The sequence below is a fragment of the Haemorhous mexicanus genome, chromosome 12 (assembly GCF_027477595.1).
Source record: "Haemorhous mexicanus isolate bHaeMex1 chromosome 12, bHaeMex1.pri, whole genome shotgun sequence".
Taxonomy (NCBI): Eukaryota; Metazoa; Chordata; class Aves; order Passeriformes; family Fringillidae; genus Haemorhous; species Haemorhous mexicanus.
Window position 1 is genome coordinate 4,414,278 of NC_082352.1, and position 24,436 is coordinate 4,438,713.

The 24,436-nt window shown below is 41.6% G+C and overlaps 1 protein-coding gene across 4 annotated transcripts in view; it reads left to right on the forward strand.

Annotated features, from left to right (window-relative positions):
- The window catches only part of PEPD (peptidase D), a 146,246-nt gene that overhangs the window by 87,045 nt on the left and 34,765 nt on the right, over positions 1-24,436 (forward strand). For all 4 annotated transcript variants that reach the window (XM_059857803.1, XM_059857806.1, XM_059857804.1 and 1 more), the window contains exons 11-12: positions 1,918-1,995; positions 18,918-19,066. In XM_059857803.1, the coding sequence (XP_059713786.1) occupies positions 1,918-1,995; positions 18,918-19,066 (227 nt within the window). The remainder of the gene's footprint in view (positions 1-1,917; positions 1,996-18,917; positions 19,067-24,436) is intronic.

The window sequence follows — 24,436 nt, forward strand, 5'->3', positions numbered from 1 at the left end:
CCTTACTTCTGTGGGGCTTTTTAACTTGTGATTTAACAATTTTTAATTGTTCTAATTTTTCTGTTTGGAGTGTTTATAATTTTATGAAGTACACTTTGTATCAGAAGATCATCTCCCTGATTCTGAAATATCACCTTTCACTGTCTTATTACATAGTGATTCTTATATGCTAAAAAATACTTAACAATAAATACTTAATGTCTTCAAAATATCAGTGTGGAATTATTCAGGTTGTAAGAGCCCTCTGAGATCATCCAGTCCATCCTTTAACCCAGCACTGCCAAGTTCACTGCTGAACTGTGTCCCCAGGTGCCACAGCTACATTTCTTTTTAAACACTTCCAGGGACTCAGTCCAGCCATTTAGACTGAGAGCCTGCAGAAACTTGCTACTTTCTACTCCATAATCATTGTTTATGAAATTATCTGTCTGACTGATGATCTGGTAAACATCTAATATCACAAGTACTTAATGTATCCTGAAGGTAATATCTTTTTGGATACAGTGCATGCTTACTGTTTTTGTAATTGCACACATCAGAAGTCCAAGATGAGAAGTATGTCAGATGTCACATTTACTCCAGACACAACAAAAGATTGATTGAAATTGAGCCTCAGATTCCTGACATCCAAGATACAAAGCTGTTCCAGCATCACAGCTTGAAAGAACCAAGTTTGAGCAGGGTGACCAGTGAAAGGTTTTGATTACAGCTGAGGTACAGACTGGCAAGGGAGCTGCAGGGGTTGGAGAGAAGCTGCAGTAACCCTGTCCCAACGTGTGTATTTTTGGATGTGATGTAATTCTTCCAGCTTTTGGAAGAGAAAAAGCAAGAGCATCTATCTGAAGAGAACAGTAAAAGAAAAATAGGTAGAGCTTGAGATCTTTATCAGCCTTTTAACTGACATTTTATAGACCCAGAGGAATATCAGTAGGCAAGAGAGGATGCCAAGGCCAAATGTAGGTCACCTAGTGGATCATGGAACTTCAGAACCACAGAACAAGTGTCCATCCTTCTCTGGAGCTGTTTTATTCTTGTGAATCAGCAGTTTACTCTAAAAGGTTTCCAGGAATAAAAATCTTTTCTTTGCAATGTGATTTTTCAACAGCAGCCAAGAAGAGAGTGACAGGTTTCATCCCTGCTCCTGCTGCTGGAATTGTGAGCTGGGAATGTTCCCCAAGCAGTGCATCCCTCCAGGAGAGACCACCTGTGGCCATGCCAGAGGGCAACTGAAGCTGTTCCCTCAGACAGCTCAAGTCCTCCTGTCCCAGTGATTCCTAAAGTGTTTCAAATGTCAGATTGTACCCCAGTGGAAGGTAGTTTGTTTTATGCCTCAGACTACTTAACCTTGAATAGGGAAAAATAGCACTAAGTAATTAAAAAAACAAAAACAAAACAAACAAACAAAAAAACCAAACCAAAAACCAAAAAAAAACCCCACCAGAAAATATTCAGTGGGTATAAATTGAAAAATTACTTGCACAAATTTCTTTCCTTTACACTGTCATGGACATAGGAAATGTTCATGTGAGCTGTGCCATGTTCCTTCTGCAGCCAGGTCCTGTCTTACAGCCAGAGTAGCAGAATTCCTGAGCCATGCCCATCTCTCCTTACAGCCAGAGTAGCAGAATTCCTGAGCCATGCCCATCTCTCCTTACAGCCAGAGTAGCAGAATTCCTGAGCCATGCCCATCTCTCCTTACAGCCAGAGTAGCAGAATTCCTGAGCCATGCCCATCTCTGCTGCACAAGGGGTGGTGTGGCTGCTGCAGCCCACCCCAGGCAGGGATGGTGACAGCTCTCACAGGCTGCTTTTTATGTGAATACACTGATGCTCACAGAATTCCTTCTTATGTCATATGAATGTGTGTGTTAATGTTTCTTCTTCCACTAATTGTGCTAATTTTCTGTTTGCCCATCAGTGGGGAGAACTCATCTGTTTTGCACTATGGCCATGCTGGAGCCCCAAATGATAAGACTATTGAAGATGGAGACTTATGGTAAGTAAAGGGTTACAGTTGGTTTGGTATTTCTCTTTTGCCACTGCTGTTTCCATACAGGAATTGTATGTACTCTTAGAAAAAGGATAACTGCATGCTGATAAAAAGTCTAAATCTTTAAAATAGAAGGGAGCTTTGCATGCCAAATTATTCTGGTTTCTTCCAAAGGTTCTGTACATCTGCATCTCCAGCTGAAAGGGAGAAGGAGGTATTGTTTCAAACACTCCTGAACCAGAGGCAATTAGAATTGAGTTTAAGAAATTGCTGTATTCTAAGTACAAGGGCAGTTAGAAAATTCATCATTTGAGTTTGCTCTTGTACCTCAGATCCAAACCTCAGCTCTGGTGGTGGAGTGGAGGATCACAAGAGTGTTGGCTGCTTTCAGAGAATTGCATGGAACTGCAGAATGGATTAGATATTACAAATGCCTGTGTGCACACAGACACCCCCACAAGGAAGCAGAGATTAGAATGTGTGAAGAGATCAAACCCAGTTCAGGTCAGGGAAGGTGCTTCTAGTTCTGTGTTGTGCCAAAAACTCCCTCTAAAGATTTATTTAGAGTTTAGTGATGTGTAATACAGCTGCAAATACCATAAAGCTTTCTCTGTCTACCTGTCCACCTGCTTTGCAGTATCACTGCAGGTGGGAGCAGAGTGAATAGAAACACCAAATACATTCCCATAAGTTGAAATACAGACCTATTTGTCTGATGTGTAATTGATCAGATCATAACTTTCACACTTCACCTCCAAAGACAGCCTTTGTTTATAAAAATGCAAAACTAGTTTTGGAGAAGTTAATCAGTGGAGGAATTGTATAGAATTCAGTGGAGGAATTGTATAGAATTTCCTCTGTAGCCTGTTCAGGAGGAGGGTAGGTATGTATTTTCACAGTGGAATGTAAATGTATAAAGAAAAGCAAATTAGTATTATCATCGATAAGCTCAAAACCTATTATGGAAAACAAATTGAATCTCAGAAGTTAAAAAATATGCCTTGTTGGCTAAAGTTCCAGGCACATCTTCAGGTGCTGCACAGTGAACTTACGGAATTATAGATAGATAATTTCTTTATAATACTGTAAAAACTTTATTCAAAGCTTCTTGTGCAATAGTTTATGTATTATCTTCATCTGTGGTTAATATCTTACTAAACCCATCAAATACTAAAGTTAATTTATTGCAGGGCAATAGTTTTGATTTATGATTATGTTGTGTTTAAGTAGATAATATGCTATGAGCATTTTTTGATCAGGAAGGACATACCAACATAAAAGTGTATCAGCTGTGTCATTCAATTAAATTTCAAAAGGAAAGTGTGTAGCATACAGGAAATCTCAGCCTGTGCTACTGAGAGAAGCTATGCCACAGTGCATTTCCATATCCCAGATTGAAAACTAAGGTCTTTAAACGGTGAGGGAGACCTCAGGGTGAAGGGTGTGTGCAGGAATCTTTCCCTTACAGTCTCCAAGGACAATTTAGTGGATGGCTGTAGTCCTCCTTAAACCACAAGAGTTCATACAAGACTCTTTGCAAACCCTTCTTTTCTGCAGTACTGGGGAAGTCTTTAAAATATGTTTGGGTTTTACTAGCCTCAGGTATCTCCGTGTCAGGAAACCATAACCTACCAAACACACCAATCACTTCAGGGTTTCAAAACTGCTGAGCAGCACCTGTGCCTCAAAAAAGAGAGCAAGGTTTAACAGGGTCTGGAATAACCTCCTACTCTTGCTGAAGATGTTTTCAGGTGCAGGTGGTGTCAGCCAAGGCTGCTCCAGATGCAGGAGTGTTGTATTTGTGGGGTGCCCCATGGCAGGGAGGAATCTGACTCCATGTTCTCAGAAGGCTAATTTATGATACTATATTATATTAAAGAATACTAAACTAAACTATACTAAAGAATACAGTAAGGATACTTGCAGAAGGCTATAAAGATAATAATGAAAACTGGTGACTCTCTCCAGAGCCCTGACACAGCCTGGCCCTGATTGGGCAAAGAGTGAAAACAACTCCCAGCAGAATGCACTGGAACAATCACCTGTGGGTGAACAATCTCCAAACACATTCCACATCAGCACAGCACAGGAGAAGCAAATGAGATAAGAATTGTTTTCCTTTTCTCTGAGGCCTCTCAGCTTCCCAGGAGAACAATCCTGGGCAAGGGATTTTTCAGAAAATGTGAATGTGACACATGAGCACCTGCCAGGCTCCAGCCACTGCCCTGCCCTTCCCTGGCTGGTACTCACAGAGCAGACTCTGCTCCACACTGGCTTCTTAGTGGTTGTCTCAAGGGAGAATAAAAGAATAATAAGAAAAAGTGATTTAATTTCTGTAAAGACAATTTAAAAATGCACTCATTTTCCAGAGTTAAAAATAATGATTTGGAAAAAGTCTTGAGGTGTAGCATGCATGAGCAGCATACAAATTCTGAGTGGTTTCACTGTGGGACTGTACAAATGTCTAATTTGGGTGTAGAAGGGTGTGTGTGTGCATACAGAGGAGGCATTATAATGACAGTGTGCTGATTTGTCTGTGTATATTAGCATTTGTATGTTGGCTTTCAATTAAGCTTTTTAATAGCTATGGGGAGCCCTCTGTTGGATAGTGTTAGGAAGCCCTGAACATGGGAAAAAATAGACTATTTATGGTGAAAAAGAGGTAAGAGTATTTTAAGGGTTATTTTTGTTTCTGCCAGCGTTTTGGCATAACATTATTCTAACTCATAAAGTTGTATGTAATAGAATTGGGAGATTGGGTATTTGGTATGATTTTTAATAAATTATTCTGTAGAATTTCATGCCTTTTTCTTAACATTACTTAGTGGATATGAATAACATTCATGGGTTTTGCAGAAATGTGCAGCTCAGGTTTTTTAGGTACAAAGCAGTACAGTGCAGGAAGTATCATAAATAAGTCAACTAGGCACCTGAATATTAGAAAAAAAACACATTTGGCAAACTAAGGCTTTGCTTCTGTGAAATGCTTGAGTGCACACATTACTGGCTTTTTCAAAAGTGTAAGTAACAAGGATTTAGTTGTTAAAAGAAGATCATAGGCCAAAATACTTGTGCTATTGCATTTTTATATCTTTTTTAAGGCTGTTATTCTAACTTCTTTGTCAAAAGCTGTGGAAGCTTTAGAAAAGCCAGGCTTTATGATGTTTTTTTCTTAAATTAACCTGTATCAAGTGGGTTTATTGCTTCTCTAAGAAGCTGGTATGGAATTGTATCTCTGATACTGCATCATAATCCACACTTTTTATAGGTAGAGCTTCTGCACTAAAAGATCCCAGTGCAAAACAAAGGGCTATCAAGGGAATTTCTGACACTTCTTGTTAATACACATTGTCTTGCTAAGCAGGGCTATCCTTTTCAATCTGTTAAATATTGAAATAGCTTTCTAACACAAAGCACTGTGATTGACAGAGAAAGAAAGCAGTATTTTTAGGGAGGTTTAGGTGTTCAGGATACAGATCTTTAACTAGTATGGGTATTAAAAGCAAATATTGCAAAATCAGCAAATCAGTGATTTGTATAAATGATTCATGTACTATAGCATTCTGTGGTGAACACTGAAATTATCAATTTGCTCTAAACAAACACTTTCCCTAAGCAGGTGTCTGTTGTCTCTGTGGTCAGAAAGGTCATCCAGATAAATGGGGTAGGCTGAGTCACCATTGTGGGCACTTGGCCCTTTTACTCACTATTAACTTTAAATAAAATCTTCTACTTGGAATGTAGCAAATCACAGCTGGCAGTGATGATGTATGGCCAGGCTGTTGACAAATACTGATTTTCTTCTGTCATCTTAAAGCCTCTGACAGCTTGGATTGGAGCTGAGCCCTGGACTGAGGTTCACTGCATCCTCTCCAGGTATTGCATTACTAATGGGATGCCAAGACCCTTTTGTTTCTGTAACTGCATTTGGTAGTAGGGGAAGTGGAGTCATAAGCTAAATACTTGTTGTAGTTTGCAATCTCCTGCCTTGCACACAAGAGACTTCCAGCATTTTGGAAAACCAAAGGTCTTTCAAAGTTTGATGAGGAGTTGAATGAAATTAAAAGCTGCTACTCAAGAAGGCAATAACCCAGATAAATGGAAGGAGTAGAGATCTGGGTCCTTTAGGCACAAATCAAGAGCAAATGTGCACCTGGGAGTCCTGCTCAGAGCATGGCAGCCCCCAGGTGGCTCATTCTCCTGGGCAAGTGTCTCATGAGCAGCTGGCTTTGTTCACACTGCAGGAGGATGCTGGTTCCATGGTTAGAGGGCCCTTGTGGCAGGTGGGAGCTCTGGTTTCAGCTCTCCTAAACTGATCTCTGACTTTGGCTGGGAGTGATGACCTGACCCTGGGAAGCAGCACCCAGAACAAGTTCAGTAAGAGCCAGTGTGCTTCTCTGAAAAGTGTTGGCTCAACAAATCAGCACCTGCCATCTGGGAAATGAAAGCTTCCTTAAAAATAATGGAGGCCAATTGCCCTGAGTCCTCCTTTCTGCCTGCTGCCCTTGCCCTGCCAGTGCTGCAGTGTGGAGCCACACCATGGCTGGGGAGAGAGGGGAGAGCACTGAGCATCAGAGCCACCTGCAGCAGAGGAAGGGGCAGGGCAAATGTGTCTGCTCACCTCTGTGGTCTGCTGGTTTGTTCTAGAAACAATCCGAGATGAGAACCTGAGGTGTATATTTTGTGTTTGGATTTGAGAAGGTGCTGAGTAAAACTGGAGTTTATTGCATTTGATTTGCAGCCTGGTGGCTCTGGCAGCCTGACTTTGTGGGTTCCTGGCATTGCCACGTGCCAAACTCATGGCAGCAGTTGATTGTTCTGTTGCAGTTGATCAGCAGGGCTCCTGCAGTGTTTGGCAAATAAAAATGCTTCTGTGATCTTAAAATAAACATTGATTCTTCATGATGTGGCTTACACTTAACAGAAATGTAAGAAAATCAGCCTGACCCAAGGTGTAACTGAATAGAAACAGCTGTTCCCTGAGGTGCTTTCCTGCAGGTGTCACAGGTTGCAGGTCTTGGTACTTTTCTGGCACCTGACAAATGTACCTCAGTGAAAATTCAACATTTTTTAAACAACTCTCATTGGCAGGTTCACTGACCTTCAAGCACTTAATAACATGTTGGGGGGTTAGTTGGTCCATTTTGGCTTTGCAAAATAATGAAAATAATTGTCTATTCTGCTGGGAAAAAAAAATTAACATTTTGAAATATCCTCCTCAGTTACAATGTTAATGAAGAGCAGACCCTGCTGCTCCCCACCCCAAGGAACACAGGCACTCCCCTGGGCTGGGGCAGCTGCAGGGGAACCCTGCTCCTCCCTGGAGCCAGGGCCAGAGTGTGATTTATTAATAGGGCTGGGCTGAAAGCATAAATAAGGGGAGTACAACCAGCATCAACTGCTTGGGAAGTGTAGCAGACCTAAGAGAGAATCCATTAACCTTGTATTCACAGTGAGACTATCTATTATTTATAAAATAAAACTAGCTTTTAGAAGTTTAAATAGAAGCAGGTTGGATCATTGGAGGATGGCTTTCATTTTATTTGACTGTTTATTTTAACACTCACATAATTGCTTATTGATTACTTATTTCATTGAAATAATTTACAGATTTCAGTGGCAGCACTGGGCAGAGTCCAGTGTCCTTGGTGACACAGAGTGTCTCTCACTGCTCTTCCCATGGTGTGCCATCACTGCTGTGGATGACAGTAAAACAGGTTTTACCTGGAAATAGTTTTATTGCATTCAGGTACCAGAAAACTTTGTTAGTGTCACAAAACCAAACACATCTGTCATAAAAGTACAACCTTTGCATGATGTTAAATGATTTAAGTGTGTCTTGCCTGTATCAACAAGCATGGTTATTTGCTGAGTCAAATGATAGAGCTGGGGATATGGAAAACTGTCTAGTATTGCAAAAAGCTTTTAGCTGAATAGTTTAACTCTGAGGCATATTTTTGTTTCTACTTCTTTCCTTAATATCCCAGTGCAAATTTAAATCATCAGAATAACACTGACAGCAGGGGGCACTAAAATAAGAGCTGTGGAAAGAAGGGAGCTTTGCCCAAGTTTTCAAATTGGTAACATCCTGCCCTTGCCAGAGCAAACACTCAGCAGCCCTCTGGGAGCCCTGCCTTTACATGCATGCATTCTGCTCAAGCTGCCACACTTGGGTTTGTTTCCTTCCATTTGGCACTTGGACGTAGCTTTTGGTGTTTTCTTTTTATTATTACCTGTGGTGCTCTCAAAAGATCCTTCTAGCACCTCTCCTGTTGTCATTTCAGAGGCTTTGTTCATCACAGGGAGTTTTTCCTGGCTGCAAGTACAGGTAGTTGGGGAAGGCTGTTCTGGATGAAGCAGACAGGGAAGATGTTGAATGTTTGGGGCTGTTTATTTTTAATGGCTGAAGGGGGACAAAGGACAGCTTTCAGGTTCCCTGGAGTGGCTGGGCACTCCAAGATGTGTGAAGAAGGGCAGGGTTAGGCTGGAGATCAGGGAAAGGTTCTGCTTCCCCAGAGGTGCTGGCACTGCCCAGGCTCCCAGGGAATGGGCACTGGAGGATGCCAGGGCTCCAGGAGTGCTTGGACACCAGGGGTGCCCAGGGGGGATTGCTGGGGGGTCTGGGCAGGGCCAGGAGCTGGACTGGGTGATCCTTTTGGGTCCCTTCCAACTCAGCCTGTTCTGTGATTCTGTGAAGAATATCACAGAAGGAAGTTGCTTCTTGCAAGAGCCTGCCAGATTCAGTTGTTCATTCAGTTGCTCAGCCTTCTATCAGCTAAAATAAAATTTACTTTGCTGACTTTAATTCTTTGACCTCAAAGTGTAATACACAGTTTCCTATGATGAAAAGAATTGTCAATTCATGTATAATCCATGTGTATTTATCTTTTATATATGCAAACACTATGCATGTGCAGTATACATATTGCATTGAAATTGTATTCACATATTTATTGTAATATTATACAGTTTTATTTGTAGGAAATGCACTATTCTCTTCTTTGGAAGAATGAGTAAGTGTAAGACTTTCTGTGAGTACTGAGTCATTATTTCAGGAAAATACTTTCAGGCTGTCATTTATTGCAGGAAAATATTGGAAAATTTTCAATAAGTCAAGAAAAGATTTAGGTGAGCTTGAAAAAGGTATGCCAGAAAGGATGATCAAAGTTTGCTATATTTGTTTTCCAAACTTTTTTTTTTGAATTCTCAGTATTTTATCAAGTTGTACAATACTAATATCAACCTAGAACCACAACTCATTTGTCCAGGTGGGGGCAATGTTGTATTTAAAAAGCAGGAACTGACCCTCTTTTTCCATCAGATAATAAAAGTCCTTCCTTTTCCAACCCAAGTCCTTCAGTGTCTGCTATTAAAACCATCTATCCTGTGGTACAAAATATTGTATTTATTACTTCTTGAAAGCACTGATTGTCAGATCTCAGGATGTTCATGTGTCAGATGTAAATGCTCAACTATTTTATGTGGGTGGGACTAGTATTTTCATTTGGCCTTGTGCACTTTTTTGCATTTTGAAGTTCAGTGCTGTAATAATATGCAAAAATTATGGTTAGCTTTAACTTTTCAGTCTGCAGTTTTGAAACAGCTTGTTGGTAGTAATGGTTTTGTTTCTAATAATAATACAAAGTACATTGCTGCTACTTACTGGTTGATTGCAAAATTTACTGGCTATCCATTTCTGAAATAATTCCTTTGGCCTGATTCCTCTCGTTTGATTAATATTTACTGTTTTCATCAAGTGTAGGAATTTTTCATTTTGTTGTACCTATGGACTAAATTAATTTTATGCTAATTCAGAAAAATTGAATTTGATTAAAAATAGAGAAATGTATTTGCTAGAATTAACAATAATTTTGCTGTAATTGAATGGGTTCTGTTGGTACTGGTTAATTCAGGCTGTGAGGTTGCTTACTGCCAGAAATAAGAATAAGCCTATTCACCAAAGCTCAGATCACTAAGTATTAGTAGTGTGCTTGCTGTAACAAATTTTAGCTTTCCTTTAAGTGCTGTATTATGGACTGCCTTGTAATTTTTGCTGTCTGTAATGTATTTGAAATGTCTTTTTAATTGTCAACTGTGAGTTTTATCTGTCATAGTCTTAGCATAGCATTCCCAGCATATTCTGAAAAAAAACTGGCTGCTGTTGGACTTTGTGGTGGTCTTTAACACAAATGTACATGCAGTGTGATAGAAGCACTCTTGATGGATGTTGCTTGTGTTGGATAGAATTCAGTGGCAAAATCTTTCTCATTGGAGTGGGGAAGTCAATTGTGTAGGTCAAAATGCAGTTTTAGTGGGAGCCTGCCTGGCTTCTCAACCACTCAGAGCAAAGTCCCCAGCACAACTCCTGTGTGCCCCCCCTGAAGCAGATGCAATTCCCAGCCCTTGTATCAGGTCAGTGGTAGTTCTTCCCTTGTGTCTGCCCAGAGAATCTCTTGTTCCCCACGGCAGGGGCACAGTCTGGCAGAGCCCCAGGGGGAGTCCTGCTGCTCTGCTGCTGCTCCACAGCAGGGCTCAGCCCTGTTCAGGGCAGGACTGCTCCTGATTGCACTTGCCTACAATCCACTTCAGGGGCTGCCATGAAGAGAGGGTGTTCCCTTCAAAAAGGAAAGAAATGCTCTTACAGGCAGAATAACCCACTCAGCTGGGGAATGGGCAGCCTCCTTTTTGGCAGTACTAGTTGCTACCTTCACTGCTGTGCACTTGGTTTGAATTTTTGGACATGTCCATGGAAAGGCTAGCAACTGTCTTCTCAGGGGTTTTTCATTCTGTTTTCAGCTTCTGTAGAATATTTAAAACTCCTCTCTGTTGTGTTCTGTTTGAGAACTGATAATTTGGAGGTTGCTTGAACAATCAACAAAAAAAACCCCATAGGCTTTCAAAAAAAACTAAGTGAACCTGTGCTGTTGGACACTGGCCCAGTTTTCATCATGGAAAGACATTGGAAGTGTTTTACTTTCATGGACACATGTGTGTGAGCATGCCCACACACGTAAGAAAACGTGACAATATTTACAGTAAAATCATGAAGTAACTTCTGCCCCTTCACCTGTTCAGCTGCTCTCCAGTGGTTGTTTGTCAGGGCAGCACAGGTCAGAGTGTCCAGACACAGGTGCTGGAAGCTAAGGCTTGTAGTTCTCAATGCCAGCACCCAAGAATCCTGGCCTGTTTTGGAAGTATCAAACTTTTGCAATTCCCTTTCAGTACCTTCCACTTCTCAGCAGACATCTAGAAATGGACTGGTTTAGTCAACTGCAGCCATTTAGTAGCTTGCAAATGGAGCTGTAGTGTTCTTCCCCTGTCAGGTGAGACACATCCTGGTGAGGAGCCAGTGAGCTTTGCTGTTGTTGTGTTGATTGGGAAGCAGTCAGCTGCCAATACAGGTTTCTCCCTGGATGCCCCCCTCTCCTCCCTGCAGCTCTGGCTTCCTTGCTCCTTGTTTGGGCAAGTCAGCTGCAGCCATGAATGCCCCAGCTACTGCTTTTCCAGTGGGGAGGCTCCTAATGGATGGAAACTAGCCAGAACTTGGGGTTTGCTGCCACCTCTGCTGATTTTTCAGCAAATTGTCTCTGCTAAAGAGAAGGAATACTCTGCTAAAGAGAGTACTGCTGAAGAGAGTGAGCTGAGAGGCTTAGTAAATATGTCTGTTAAAAAGGGATAATAATTAGGGTAGTAAAGACAGAAAAAAAGAAATCAGCAAAAAGACAAGTCAGATAGGTAACCCTTTCATCAGAACTTCTCCTGAGCCTGCTCCTGGTCTCTGGCACACTGTCAGCAGGGATCTGGCTGAGGTTTTCAGCTGCCTTCTGCATCTTGTGGAGCCCTCATTGCTCCTTCCCCCAGCCCAGCAGTACTGGCACGGTGTTCCCAGTACTGGTGATTTGTGTGCAGCCCCTCTGTATCAGAAACATCCCTCTGCTTTAGCTGAAACTTTGAGAATGGCACTTGGGGTGAATTTATCTGTGAACAAGCCAGTCAGAAGATTTTTTGGCTCTTTGGGCAAACTTAACATTTTTTAGAAGGCATTAATGCAAACTGCACGGGGATAGAAGAGGGCTTCTATTTGGTCATGGAAATTGGCTGGTTTAGGGCAGAAACTTAAGCATCTCACAGCAGATTTCTTCAAGACATAAATGCTGTAAGCAAGGGACTCCTTAGCCTGTGTGTGAAAATAGCAAGGTGTTTACTGAACCAGCTCTTGCATGCAGCTCATCTGGTAAATTCAGTGAGATTTAGATTTCACATCCTATGGGAGGAATGGATCTGAAGGTCTGCTTGGCACAAACCATTGTAAGAGAGGACACTCCCACACTCTGTTGTTGGTTTTCTCTCAGCATCAGGGCTGAAGCAGCAGAGCAGGGGCACAGCTCCCTGCCAGGAGTACAGCACACTGCTGCTCTGATTCTGTCAGCCAGTGTCCTGTGTCTGTGACACTGAGGGGAAACCCTGAGCAGTGCAGGCACCAACACCCACTGAAGCTTTTGTGTTTGGTTGCTTTCTTTTCTATTTTTCAATCCAGCCAGCTCAAACTTTTGTTTATTCTTGCTGCAGCCACTGAAATCTCTGTAGTTGGAATTGTAGAGATACAGGCAGGCAATCCTCTCTCCTTCAAAATTCAGTGTAGACAGAGATATTTATTTTTATTGCACTCTTTCTATCTGAGCAAAGCTTAGTGGTGGATTTTGTCATCTTCTGTGAGAAGAGTTTGAGACAAGACTCCCATTATCTTTGAGGTAGTTTGGGAAAGCCTGGGAAGTGAGACAGTGGTACAAGATGAGCAATGATAAAAAAGTCATGGAGAAGGTAGACAAGATGAAAAGACAGTTGAGGAGAAACAGCAAGTGTGGGAGCCCATGGTTACCTAACTTGCAGCTGGGTGGAAAGTAGTCATGCAGCTGTAAGTACATTTACCTGTGTAGCTACAGCCTCTCTTTTTGAAAAGGTGGCTTAAACAAAAACTTGATTTCTTGTGAATACTCAGAATCAAATTTCCTACACAAAAAGTTTTTTAAAGGTTATTCATGACTCTGTGGGTGCTGATGACAAAAAGCTGGCTTTAAACCAGTGAGCCAAGCCTGCCTTCAGGACAGAGCCAGTACAAGTTCCTTGTCTGCCATGTCAGATGGGAGCTGGTAAGAGCAAGGCTTCTCTTAAAAAACCTCTTCCTGAGCATGGTAGGACTATACCCTATGCTGTCCCAGTTCTCTCTTGGGGTTTGTGATCTTATCTTACCTTGTGCTGCTTTTTTAATTGATAACTCTTGGCTAGTTAAGATGCAAGTGTATGAAAGAGTATGTGTCACTTATCTCTCTGTTTTCTTCCTTGTCATATCATTTACATTAATTCATTCTTGTGGTCTCCTGTTAAACCACCCTATTTCCACATCAGCTGGCCTGTTTCCAAAACATATCTCATAGAAATGCTGATACCTAGTTCCCTTAAGCTTGAAATTGCCTTAGAAGTGTTTAACCAAACAAACAGTTGGGTTTTGTTAGTGTGTGAATACTTAAGGATTTAATTGCTGCGTGAGGTGTAAAGCACAGGCTGCTCTCTGTGAACTCAGAGCAGAGTATGCTGAGATCACACAGCATAAATCTCCAGCTGGGGATGACTTGCTTTTATGGCAGTAAGAGGAAGACAAAACTGGGTGCACCTTTATTCCTGCTGTCCCAAAACTGGCTGGCACCAGTTCATCTGTGTGGCTGCTCATAGGAGTGTTGGTTAGTAATGGCTCAAACCCCTAAAACCTCAGTAAATGTTGCTGAGCAAAGTGCTTTCAGTTTTCACATCTGTTTAACCTGAGGAGCAAGGAGGGCACAGTAAGTAGGGCAGTATCAGTTTTCTAATTGCTAGTCTTGCAAACCCACCCAGGGGAAGGAAAGATTTTGCCCTGAGAATAGACTGGGGAGGAGGTGGGCTGCAGGTGGGTGATGCTCAGTGGGACACTGGGTCGGGGTGCATTGCACAAGGACATCCACCTGGGTTTCACCCCAGCCATTGCTCTGCCACATTAACTGCACAAGAGTAATTCTTTTATAACCATCATGAGGAGATCCAGTTCTGAGTGTGCAGATCAAGCAGCTCTGTGGAGCAGGAAGGTGACAGCTTTATGTGTTAGCTCGTGGGAGTAGATGCAGGCTTCCCAAAAAATGCCTGCGAGAGCTTGTCTTTGGGTTGGGTTGGTGCTTGGGTCATAACAATTCCTACACATGGCTCAGATATCCCAAATAAAGTATTGCTTCCCATTGTGATATTGGCCATAATTTGCTTCATTGCCTGGCAGTTTCAAATTATTTGACAATAAAAGTGTCAGCAAGCCTATAAAAGTAAAACACATGCTTAAAGGAAGATGATGCTTTATTTTTGAAAAATGGTATACAGTGACTTTATGAAGAAAAGAACTATGACTTTTTATAGTCCTCAGTGTTCAAATTTAAAGTGTTACGCAAAGCGTTCATGGTGCTTCAGTCAAAGGTTAAGAAAGCTAAAATCAATATCAAAATGCATATTATTTTTCTTGGCTAGAAAGCAAGAAATGTAACTATAAATCTGCATTTTGTGGTGCCAATATTCTGTGAAAGTAACACAGCCATGTCTTACTCATCCATTTTGTTGCAGAGGGAAAGGAGGGGAAAGGAGCTTTTGTGCATCACGTTGTGTTTCAGTTCCAGCATTGACTTACAAACCTGTGTTCATTTTCAAATTGACAGGACTTGAAATATTTCCTCTAAACTTCCCTCCTGGGTTCCTGCACGGGGAGCAGAGCCCCAGTTGTGTTGTACATGGCAGAATGCTGCAGGGACTTGCTGGGAAGGGCTGGGGAGCTGCTGTGAGGAGGGGCATGTCCAGCCAAGCCTTTCTGCAATGCTGTGGCATGTCACACACGTTTCTCCTTTTTGACTATGATACTGGTTTATGTGCAAAATGATTTAAACCTGTGGGTTTATGTTTTTCCCTGTGAAAGTAATTAAATGCTCTTAGTTATTTTTGAAGGTGGTTTATAAAGCAGGCAGAAGGCACCTTGTATTCCAATGCTGTTGGCAAATGTTGGATTACTGGTTCATAAGCAAGGCATTCTGTCAGTAGAACAACTGGCATGTTATCTGATTTTTCTTATATTTTGCATTGTTCAGTTTTAGTTAGTAATGTTTACAGTATTTTGCAATATGTTTTGTAGGAAAGATTGTGTATACACACAGAACTGAAGCCTCCACTGGGAGAGCTGTGTCCATAATTCCAAGAAGTTTAGACTATTTTTGCTATGCATCTTTTACTTATGGTATGGCTTCCTGGTCATTCTAGAAAATAAATTGAAACAGTGGCATAGAATTTTCATGGAGTGCTCAGGTCTTCTGACTGTTAAATCTGCTTTATACATCATGCATTTTCACCCTGAAATGGGTGTTTGTTGCTTTTGCTCACAACAAAATGATGCAAAGCAAGATAAGCTTTCTCTCAGAAGGCTTTGAAAGAGATTGTGCTGGCCTCCTCAGCTCCAAGCTAAATCAATGAACAGTTTGACATAAAACCTAATGTCTCTCTTTGGTCACAACACTCCTCTGTTCAGCATCCCTTCCAAATGGCTCAGAAACCTGACAGCCTCAGCCTGATTTCATCTCATTGAAATCAGCAATTCACAATTGTGTTCTTGCTGCAGAAGGAGTGGTGAAAGGGTGTTTTTAGAATGAAGTTTTCCATCATTCAGAAAACTGAACTCACAGTTGTTTTGTCATACAAAATGTAAAGTATATGCAATGTGTATCTAATGACAACATAGACAGTCTGCTGGATGTGTAGCACTTAATTCATCTAAAAGGGAAATGTGATGGGTTTGGTGAATGTTTATGATATTATTGCATATGTTGTTCTGTTTTTAAACTAAGAGGTAAGCTATAGATCAAGATGCCTGCAGGCCTGTTTCCATTTCTGCATTTAATTTGTTTATATTGCTGCTACATTTGATAACAGTCCAAACAACATTAAGTAGTTGTTTCTGTGTGTGACCCTTTTAAGACTACACTATCAGACAGGTAATTTTGTACATGCAGTTGAGAACCCACTAGAATGCACTAGTAGTATCTTTTTCACTAGCAATTTACCATCTAATTTCAGGGTAAAATAAATGTGTTTTTTATAAGGAGCCTTCTTTTAGAATTTTTTTTTCTGGTTAGTCAACAGGACAAGATAGTAGCTGTCATACATTTTATTTGATATAAATGTGCTTCACCATTAATTTTGCCTGGCAAGCAAATATATGAACCTGGGATCTTCTCAGGCTCCCATTATTTTCTCAGTATAACTGCAATATTTTGGCTATTTCCATGTCTTGGGCAACATTTTAGCTAATGCATATGTTCCCAACTGAAGTTAAATGGAAGAGAATTCCTGATAAGAGCCAAAATTTCTCCCAGATGTCCCATTTGGTTTGGATGCTTTCTCACTGAAGCATACAGGCTGGATGGTCCGTGGTGGAATTTGAGAGATCATCTTCCCTCATGTCTCCTCTTGTCTGCAAGCCAAGAGACCTGAACAAATGGTGCTTCCTAGCTTGTGAGCCTTGTTTTGGTCTACCATCAGCTTTGTGATATTTTTTTTTTTCCATTGCTCAGTTCTTCTGTAACTCAAAAATTATTTTAACAGCCACTGAGTGATGAAAGGGGTTGAGAAAATGCTGATAATTGTAAGGTTAAAGACATAGGTAAAATTCTGCCTCTGGTAAGTTCAGAATAACTACTTTGCAGGGTAAAATATATAATAAAAGATACAAAGCATAGCAACTTCCAGTAGACATGTTCAGGGAGTTCTCAAGTTGTTAGTCACAGCTTTAGTGTCACCCTGCTGAATTGGCATTTGCACTGGTAAGTGCAACAGTTGGGCCACAGAACTGCTGCAGAGCCCACAGAGCATCTTGAAGCTTGATTTGTGACTTGGAAAGGGTCAGTCTGGGGTGGGTTCAAAGGTTTAGAAGTGATCTGTTTCTTGTTGGTACATTACAGCATGTAGCAGCTTCTTCCATGATTCTCAGTTGCTGCAACTACTTTTCTGTATCTGTAGATTTTTTATTAGCTGCATCTTTAATAATTTGAGAAGCGAGTCTAACCATAAAATCAAAACTTAGGCAGTGTTGATGGCACTTCTGATTTTGAGGTTTGGCCAGGCTGGTTTACAGTTTCTGTGCTGATGTCCAGTCGTGGTTTTTTCACCCTGACATTTGCTGCCTGTTTTGTATCTTTTTTCAACTAGCAGCTCTCTGGTGTAACATTCCATATTCTGTATGTAGGTGAGTGATGTGGTGTGTAACACAGGCAGCTTTGCAGTTCTCTCTGCAGCATTCTCCTGAGGAGCTGCTCCTGCAGCTTTCAGCCTCATGCAGCTCTGCAGCTGCAGCCACGGGGGCAGTTCCTGATGTTCCAGTCCTGCAAGTCTCTGCAGCTGAACCTTGCCCAGTCTGGGAGGCTGGCAAAGACTCTAGGCAGGGCAGAGAGTCACTCAGGGCAGAGATTTGCTCATGGAGGAAATTGTAGAGTGGATTTTAAAAGTTCTCAGAGTAAATCTTCATGTGTCTTGTGTGTCCAATGCAACAAGAAGAGTCCTAGCCCTGCTGAAATATTCTTCAGTTTTATCATGATTGCTTTGTTTTTTCACTGCCCATTGCTTTCAGTAGAGTTGTTTGGAAATGGTGATGAGCTACAGCAGAGTGTGATAGCAATTTTTGTGGTAGCTTGTATTTATCCTTACCTAGTCACACATGCTGCTTGGGGACAGAGCCACTCTGCAGAGTTTTCCTAATTGCTGCTGTAATTAGGACTCAGAGGCAGAGAGGGTGCCTGCCCCATTGGAGTGCCCTGCCTTCTGCTGGTGCTGTCTGACTGACCCTGCTGTGAAAAAGCAGCAAGAGGAGGAAAACTCCAAGGTTTTCAAGCACAGTGAAGGAAAATCATATTTCTTATGGTGATTAGCCTCTCATAGTTGTTTGAGGTGGTTGGGAGAAGACTTAAATTCACAGGTTTCAACTCTGACTCATTACCACAGAAATCAGGAGGTCACACAAACACTGTGTCAAGATCAAAATCTTGTATGTAAAATGTGCCTTCCTGCAATCAACACATGATGAACCAAGGGGGTTATTTGCTCAAGTGTTGTCTGGTCCAAAAGATTATTTGGTTATTTACTGATTTCTGATCCTGCTGAAGGCAGTGCAATGCCTTATCAAGCAGGCTGGAGAAGCATGGTACTGCAAATGTCTGACATGGTCCTCACAAGGGTGTTGAGTCCCACTTGCTGTTCTTCTAGCTTGATTTCTGGTAGCTGAGCAATCAGTGGTGAGTCATTTATTCATGTATAGAATGAATATACTTCTCAAGGGGGAAGCCAGTTTTTTTTCCCCCATAAAAGAAAGCACTTCATAATTTCTTTCTTCTGCCTCTGATGCAGAAAGCTGTACTGTGTGTACTTTTATGGTTGGCTCTTTCCATAGTCCCTATTCCATTAACATTTCTTTGTTAAGTGGGATTCTGTTTTGGATGCTGGATGCTGGATGTGGTGCTAGCATTTTTCAGGAAAGAAAAAAGAACATGTTTTTTCTTCTGAGAAGAATTCCTAGAAACTGGAACTGAGGAGCTTAAAGTGGATTCTTTTTATCTTCCTTTCTGTGTTCTCTGAGCATTCCCATCCTAACCAGCACAGCCCATGAGGGTGTCCATTTAAGCCATAGGGAATGCACATGCCCTTCTGCCAGGAGATTCCAAGGGACTGTCACCCTGTTTTACTTAGAACAGGGTTCAAGCAGTGATTTTACTGGTGACCCACCAAAATGTAGATGCTTTTATGTGCAGAGCAAGACAAAGATCCACTGTGTTCTACTATTGCTTTGGAACTAAATTTTTCTTTCCCCTGTGTTTCCTTTTCAGCCTGTTTGATATGGGAGGAGAATATTACTGCTATAGCTCTGACATCACCTGCACCTTCCCTGCCAATGGCAAGTTCACAGCTGACCAGAGGGCTGTCTATGAGGCAGTGCTGAAGGCCTCAAGGGCTGTCATGGCAGCAATCAAGCCAGGTAAAAGATCTGCCAGCAGTTGAGAGCTTTGGTTGCAGCATTCAGGCTGTCAAATCAATTATGTTTGCATTTTAGGAAGTGTTGGAAGGGAACAAGATGGTCAAATTAATTTCCATGGTTAAGCAGCTTCTAATATATGGTGGTAGGATACTCAACATTTTCAATACACTTTTAAAGACATAACATAGAAACAATTATTAACACAATTAATATTAACATACTTTAATATTTATTTATTTTTAATTCCCTTCATCTACTTTCTGTTCTTATTGTTGTCTTGCCTGTTTGGAAGAACGGTGCAGATGCATTTACACTCTTCATGAGACTAGCAATGATGACAGTTGTTGCTCAGATGTGTCTTTCCACAGCCAGCCATCTTTTCAGGGAGCTTCTGACAAATGCTGAAGTCAGAGTTCGTGTGAGCACATGTTGTGCTTCAGTTTGTTTCAAGTATCTTCTGCATTTTATGTGTAGGCACAATAGAAAGCTTCTGTTGAAAAAGGGATGGAGTGTGCATCTTTGAGAAGGATAATTAGCCTTAAAAAGTTTTCAAAAGCACTGGCTATTGGGTACTTCACTGTATGCCTTTAAATTGCAGGCAGACTGATTCAACAAATACACATTTTCATTTGAAACAACTGTCTGGCTTAATGAAAACCTTATTTTTCTCCCATTCTGCTTTCAGGCCAGCAAATAAATGTCTTAGAGCTAGCTGCTGCTGTGATTTTGTCACTGGTGAAGGTACTTGAGCATTTCTCAGTATTACTAATGGAACATCTTCAGGAAGAATGTACTCCATGCACAAAGCACACTTATCCTTTAAATGTGCTCTATTAGTCTTCAGTCATCAGGCCCTGAGTGCCTGAGCTTTCTGGATTGCCTGTTGGAACAGAAGCAATTTTCCTGTTACACAGGCTGGCAGCAGCTCTGTTGATTTGAGCAGTTTGAAAGGGAGTGATGCCTTGAGTTTTAGCTTTCATATTTTCCAGATTCTGCATTAGTGCAGAACTCTGAACTCCATATAGAGTGTTAGCAGGTTCTCCTCACAGTTCAGTCAGACCAAACAATCCTTTCCCAGCCTGAGAACTGAGGACACCAGTGCAGCTTCAGGTCTAAAATTGTAACCAACAGTGAATTGAGGAGAGCAGTCTGTGAGGATGGGACTTCAAAACCTGAAGCTGTTATTGACAATTAACCCCAATATGGAAATGGACCAAAACTTATAAAAGTGTGAAAATGTGTGATCCATTGTCCATCTTGGGTGTAGCCTTGGCCAGGCTCTTGTACTGCCCCAGGTGTGTCCTCTGAAAGCCTTTTTAATAAATCCCTATTTATTCCTTTAACTCTGTCTAGCCTCTCTTCTAGGTAGCCTCTCAAGGCATCAGGAGAAATAACAGTTGATGTTTATCTGCAAAATGAGACTAGATATTTTGCTATTTTAATAACAATATGCATTCTTCATCATCTGCTGTTCCTCCCCTCAAGACTCATCCCTGTTCCTCTTCACAGTTCGTGTTGCGTTTCGTGTCACCTTTAATTCTCTGTAACATTTTTAGCAGTATTTTATGCTAATAAGTTGCAAACTGTCTTCAGAATTTGAGAGTTAATATGATGTTGGGCTCAGGGTGGTGTAGAGCATTTTTCAGTTTGCTGAACACTTTATTTACAGTGTCAGAAAGTAAGGACATACTACATTGAGTATTTCTGGGAAGTCTTTGCAAGGGTCTTTTACTAGCTTTGGGAGCTTGAGATCCACAGACAGAAAAATCATTCTTAATCTCTGGCAGAAAAAGGGACTGAACTTTCTGTTCTTACTGTTGTCCTGCCTGTTTGGAAGAACAGTGCAAATGCATTTACACTCTTCATGAGACTAGCAATGCTGAATTTTGTATCTACAGAAAATGGGCTGTGGACTGGTTCATTGGTTTCATTCCTTTTGTACTTCAGAGTGCAGTGAAATGCAACCTGGACTCTTGAATTACAGATCCAGTTAAGAGTCTGGTAACATGCAAAAAGTTATCTGAGAAGTCTGCTCTTTGGGTCCTTTTTAAGATCTTCTGGAAGACCAGGATTCTGATAAAGAAGAAAGGGAAATGCTGACCTTTACAGCATGGTTAGTGTCATAGACTTGTCAGGCTGCTGAGAAAGCCCAGAGCCCCTCAGGGGGCTGCTGCCATTGTCACTGCTGTCCAGAGGGACACCTTGCAGGGAGAAAGGCTGCAGCCTCCTTAAACAACCTCATTTGGGAGCTCCTTGGCTAAAGCACTGGGATCTGCCCCTGGGGAAGCCAGGTACAGTCACAGAGGGGAGCAAGAAATGATGCTGTGAACTCACAAATCTCTTCTCCCTGTAATACTTTGTGTCTCCAATAGTAGAGGCAAAAGAGCTTGCAGGGTTGGAGGCACTAAATTTAAAATCCAGAGCCATCAAGTTTTAGTGAGATTTTCTGGATTATGGAGCCTGTGTTAACTTTGCTATTATTTTTGCTAGTCTTCATTTCCCAGGGTTCCTGAAGGTCCAAGCCAGCCAAGTGACTGGTCAGGTGGCAGGAGCATTCCTGGAGCAGGCTGGGTGGGAGTGGGCACAGCACAGTCAGCAGCTGCAGGAAAAGCTGTTTGTCTCCTTAACTGCAGTTGTCATCAGGATGTTTGTGATTCCTGGGGTCTTTCTGAGTGCTAGACAGGGAGTGAGTACTTCAGGGAGAGTCACTGACCAAATACTGGGTTACATAACTGTGTTTATGGAAGGACACAGCTTGCTAGCAACCTTAAACATTCTGGACAGGTGTGTTTAATTCAGAGATTTGCATTTCTTTTTACAGTTTGGCTCTCATGTGATCCTAATTAACTTTTGAGTGCAGGTATTTTCTGAGAGATAATAGACCTCCTAATACATTCTGTGCATATTTCTATATACAAACAGGTGTTGTAATTTTAAAAATACTCCAAAACATTGTACTTCATTATAGAGAAGCATTCATCTGCTACATTCTGTGCATGAACCCAGTGTACAAACAGCTCTGATCATATATGTGGGTCTCCTTACCTTACAACTCCAAGAACAGAATTCCTTCTGCAAGGCAAATAATATATTCTGAAAGTTAAGAAGCACTCTGTAGGAGTACAGCCCAAGTTCAGTGCAGTTGTCACAACTTCTGCCACAAACAAAATCTGTTTAAAATAAAAGGGGAGGAAGACTTACTCAGTCTGGCATAATCAGCAGATTTGAAACCACTGAACGTGGAGCACTGATGAAGACAGTGATGCTTGTCACTGAAGAGAAAGTCAAAAAAGTGTGCTTGTGTGGCAGGGGGCTGATTTTCTTTCCTACAAAGTCAGGCCTATGATCCAAGATGCCAGAGAGGAATGTTGCATTTGTGCTTAGGGGATATTCTTAATTGTGTCAAGTCCATCTGCATTAAATTTCCTCTTCCACAGAACTAAAATACAGGGGCAGATGTGCAGAAAATTGACACTTTCGTTTCCTTCAGTGGCTGAGGCATCATCTGTTTCTTTCTCAGAACAGTGATTTGAGAAACAATTTTCATATTATATTTTCAGATATATATCAATTTTCAGATATATATCTGCTTTACAGATATATGCTACATAGAAAGAATAGTTTAAAAAGAGTGAAATTGTAAAGCCACATGTCTCAGAATATTCCAGAAGTTAGTGTCCTAATTTGTCTCACTTCTGCATTCTTTTTTAATCTCATTGGATTTGCCAAAGGTTGAGGCACATTGAATGCAGTCCTGGAGCTCATCTCCCAGTGTACTTTCATCTGAAACGAATTGAATTCAAGCACTTCAGCATTCCACTGTGTACACAAAAACACAGTAAGTGGGGACAACCAAGAGATTTCACCTCCAAGGATGATTGGAATTAAATGTTTCTGTAGATACATTCATTGTTTCTCACTCTGCTGTCTTCACACAATGCATGTAACAGTAAGAGCTGAGCTAATGAGCAGCTATTCAGTAATTTAGTTTAACCTTTTGTTCTGTGCATGGCCTGGAGCTGTTTATGGCCTACTGTTCAAAACCTGCTCTGAATCCAAAATTATCATCATCTTCACCAGTTTTTTCTCAGAGTGCTCATCATAACAGTACACAGTGCTGGGCAGGCAAGGAAGTTTGCTTGCACTGCATCTTAATGATGTGCAAGTGTGCAGCAGTCCCCCTTCTGCAGGCAGGAGCCAGCAGGCTAGAGAAGTTAATGTGAAAGGTATTGACTCATTTGGGATTCCAAGATGGAAATTCTTCAGACTCAAGATCTTTTTTAAGAGAGTTGAACATTGCTCTTGCTCAAACCACAGCTGTTTTGACCTCTGTTACAGCTGCTGAGAGCCCAGCCTTTCTGCAAATTACACTCCAGATTGTCAAGCCAAACTCTGGTAAAATGAAAGAAAATGATTACTGAAAAAAGATGTAAAATAAATTTTAAAAACTCCCTGTGTTTGAAGCAAGTTGCTTAGCATCCTCCTGGGAACCTGAGTCTGGTGCAAGAAAGGTTGCTGATTACCAGAGGCAACTTCTAGGTGCATTTGCCATGCTTGCCTTCTTGTGAAGTCTCTTGGGTTTTTTCTTGCTTGTTTTCAGCTTTTGTTACAGATGGAAGAGGAGTTATATAATGAAGAGAAATCTTCAGTGGTTTATCAGGAGCTGTGCTTGCCTTGGTAGTTGGAGTCTTCTGGAAACTGGGTACCCCTAGAAGTAAATTAACTTGGAGCTTCCTGTGGATTTGCATCTTGTGGTTGGTGGGAAGCTCTGCATGGTCTGGTGGAAGCTTTTCCACTGGTACTGCTGAGGCTCTCCTCCATGGCTGCAGTAACACATGAATGGATGTTGCAGTTTTGCTTGCATGAGGTCTTCTGTCCTTTAGCCAGCTGCCTTCAGTGCAAAACGTAGCCCTGGGTCTCCTCCTCTGGCAAGTGTCACTGAATTTTTTTTTTACATTTTTACAGATTTTACTTCAGGGCTGGAATAGGCAGCAGCCTCAGAAAGGCCTAGGTGATTTGAAATCCTGTGTAAAGGAGTAGATGTTCATGTGAGTGAAGGACTGAACCGTAACACATCAGCACCAAGGGGCCAAGCAGAGCTCACACAGACACTGTCAGTGGATATTGCTCAACTCTGGAGTCCTTGATGCTATAACCATAAAATTACTGCTTTTAGTGGAGCTCTCCCCCACCCCCATAATTGCCCAGGCTTAAAAAAGCAAACTCTGGTGGAAAAATAGTATTGTGTAGCACACCCTCAGTAGGCATGAGGCTGCTGAGGGCAGTGGTGAAGGGCAGGGTGGGAGGTCTCAGCTCTGGTGTCTGGAGCACCTCTCATGGCAGCAGTTGTAAACCTGAACTGCAGAGTAG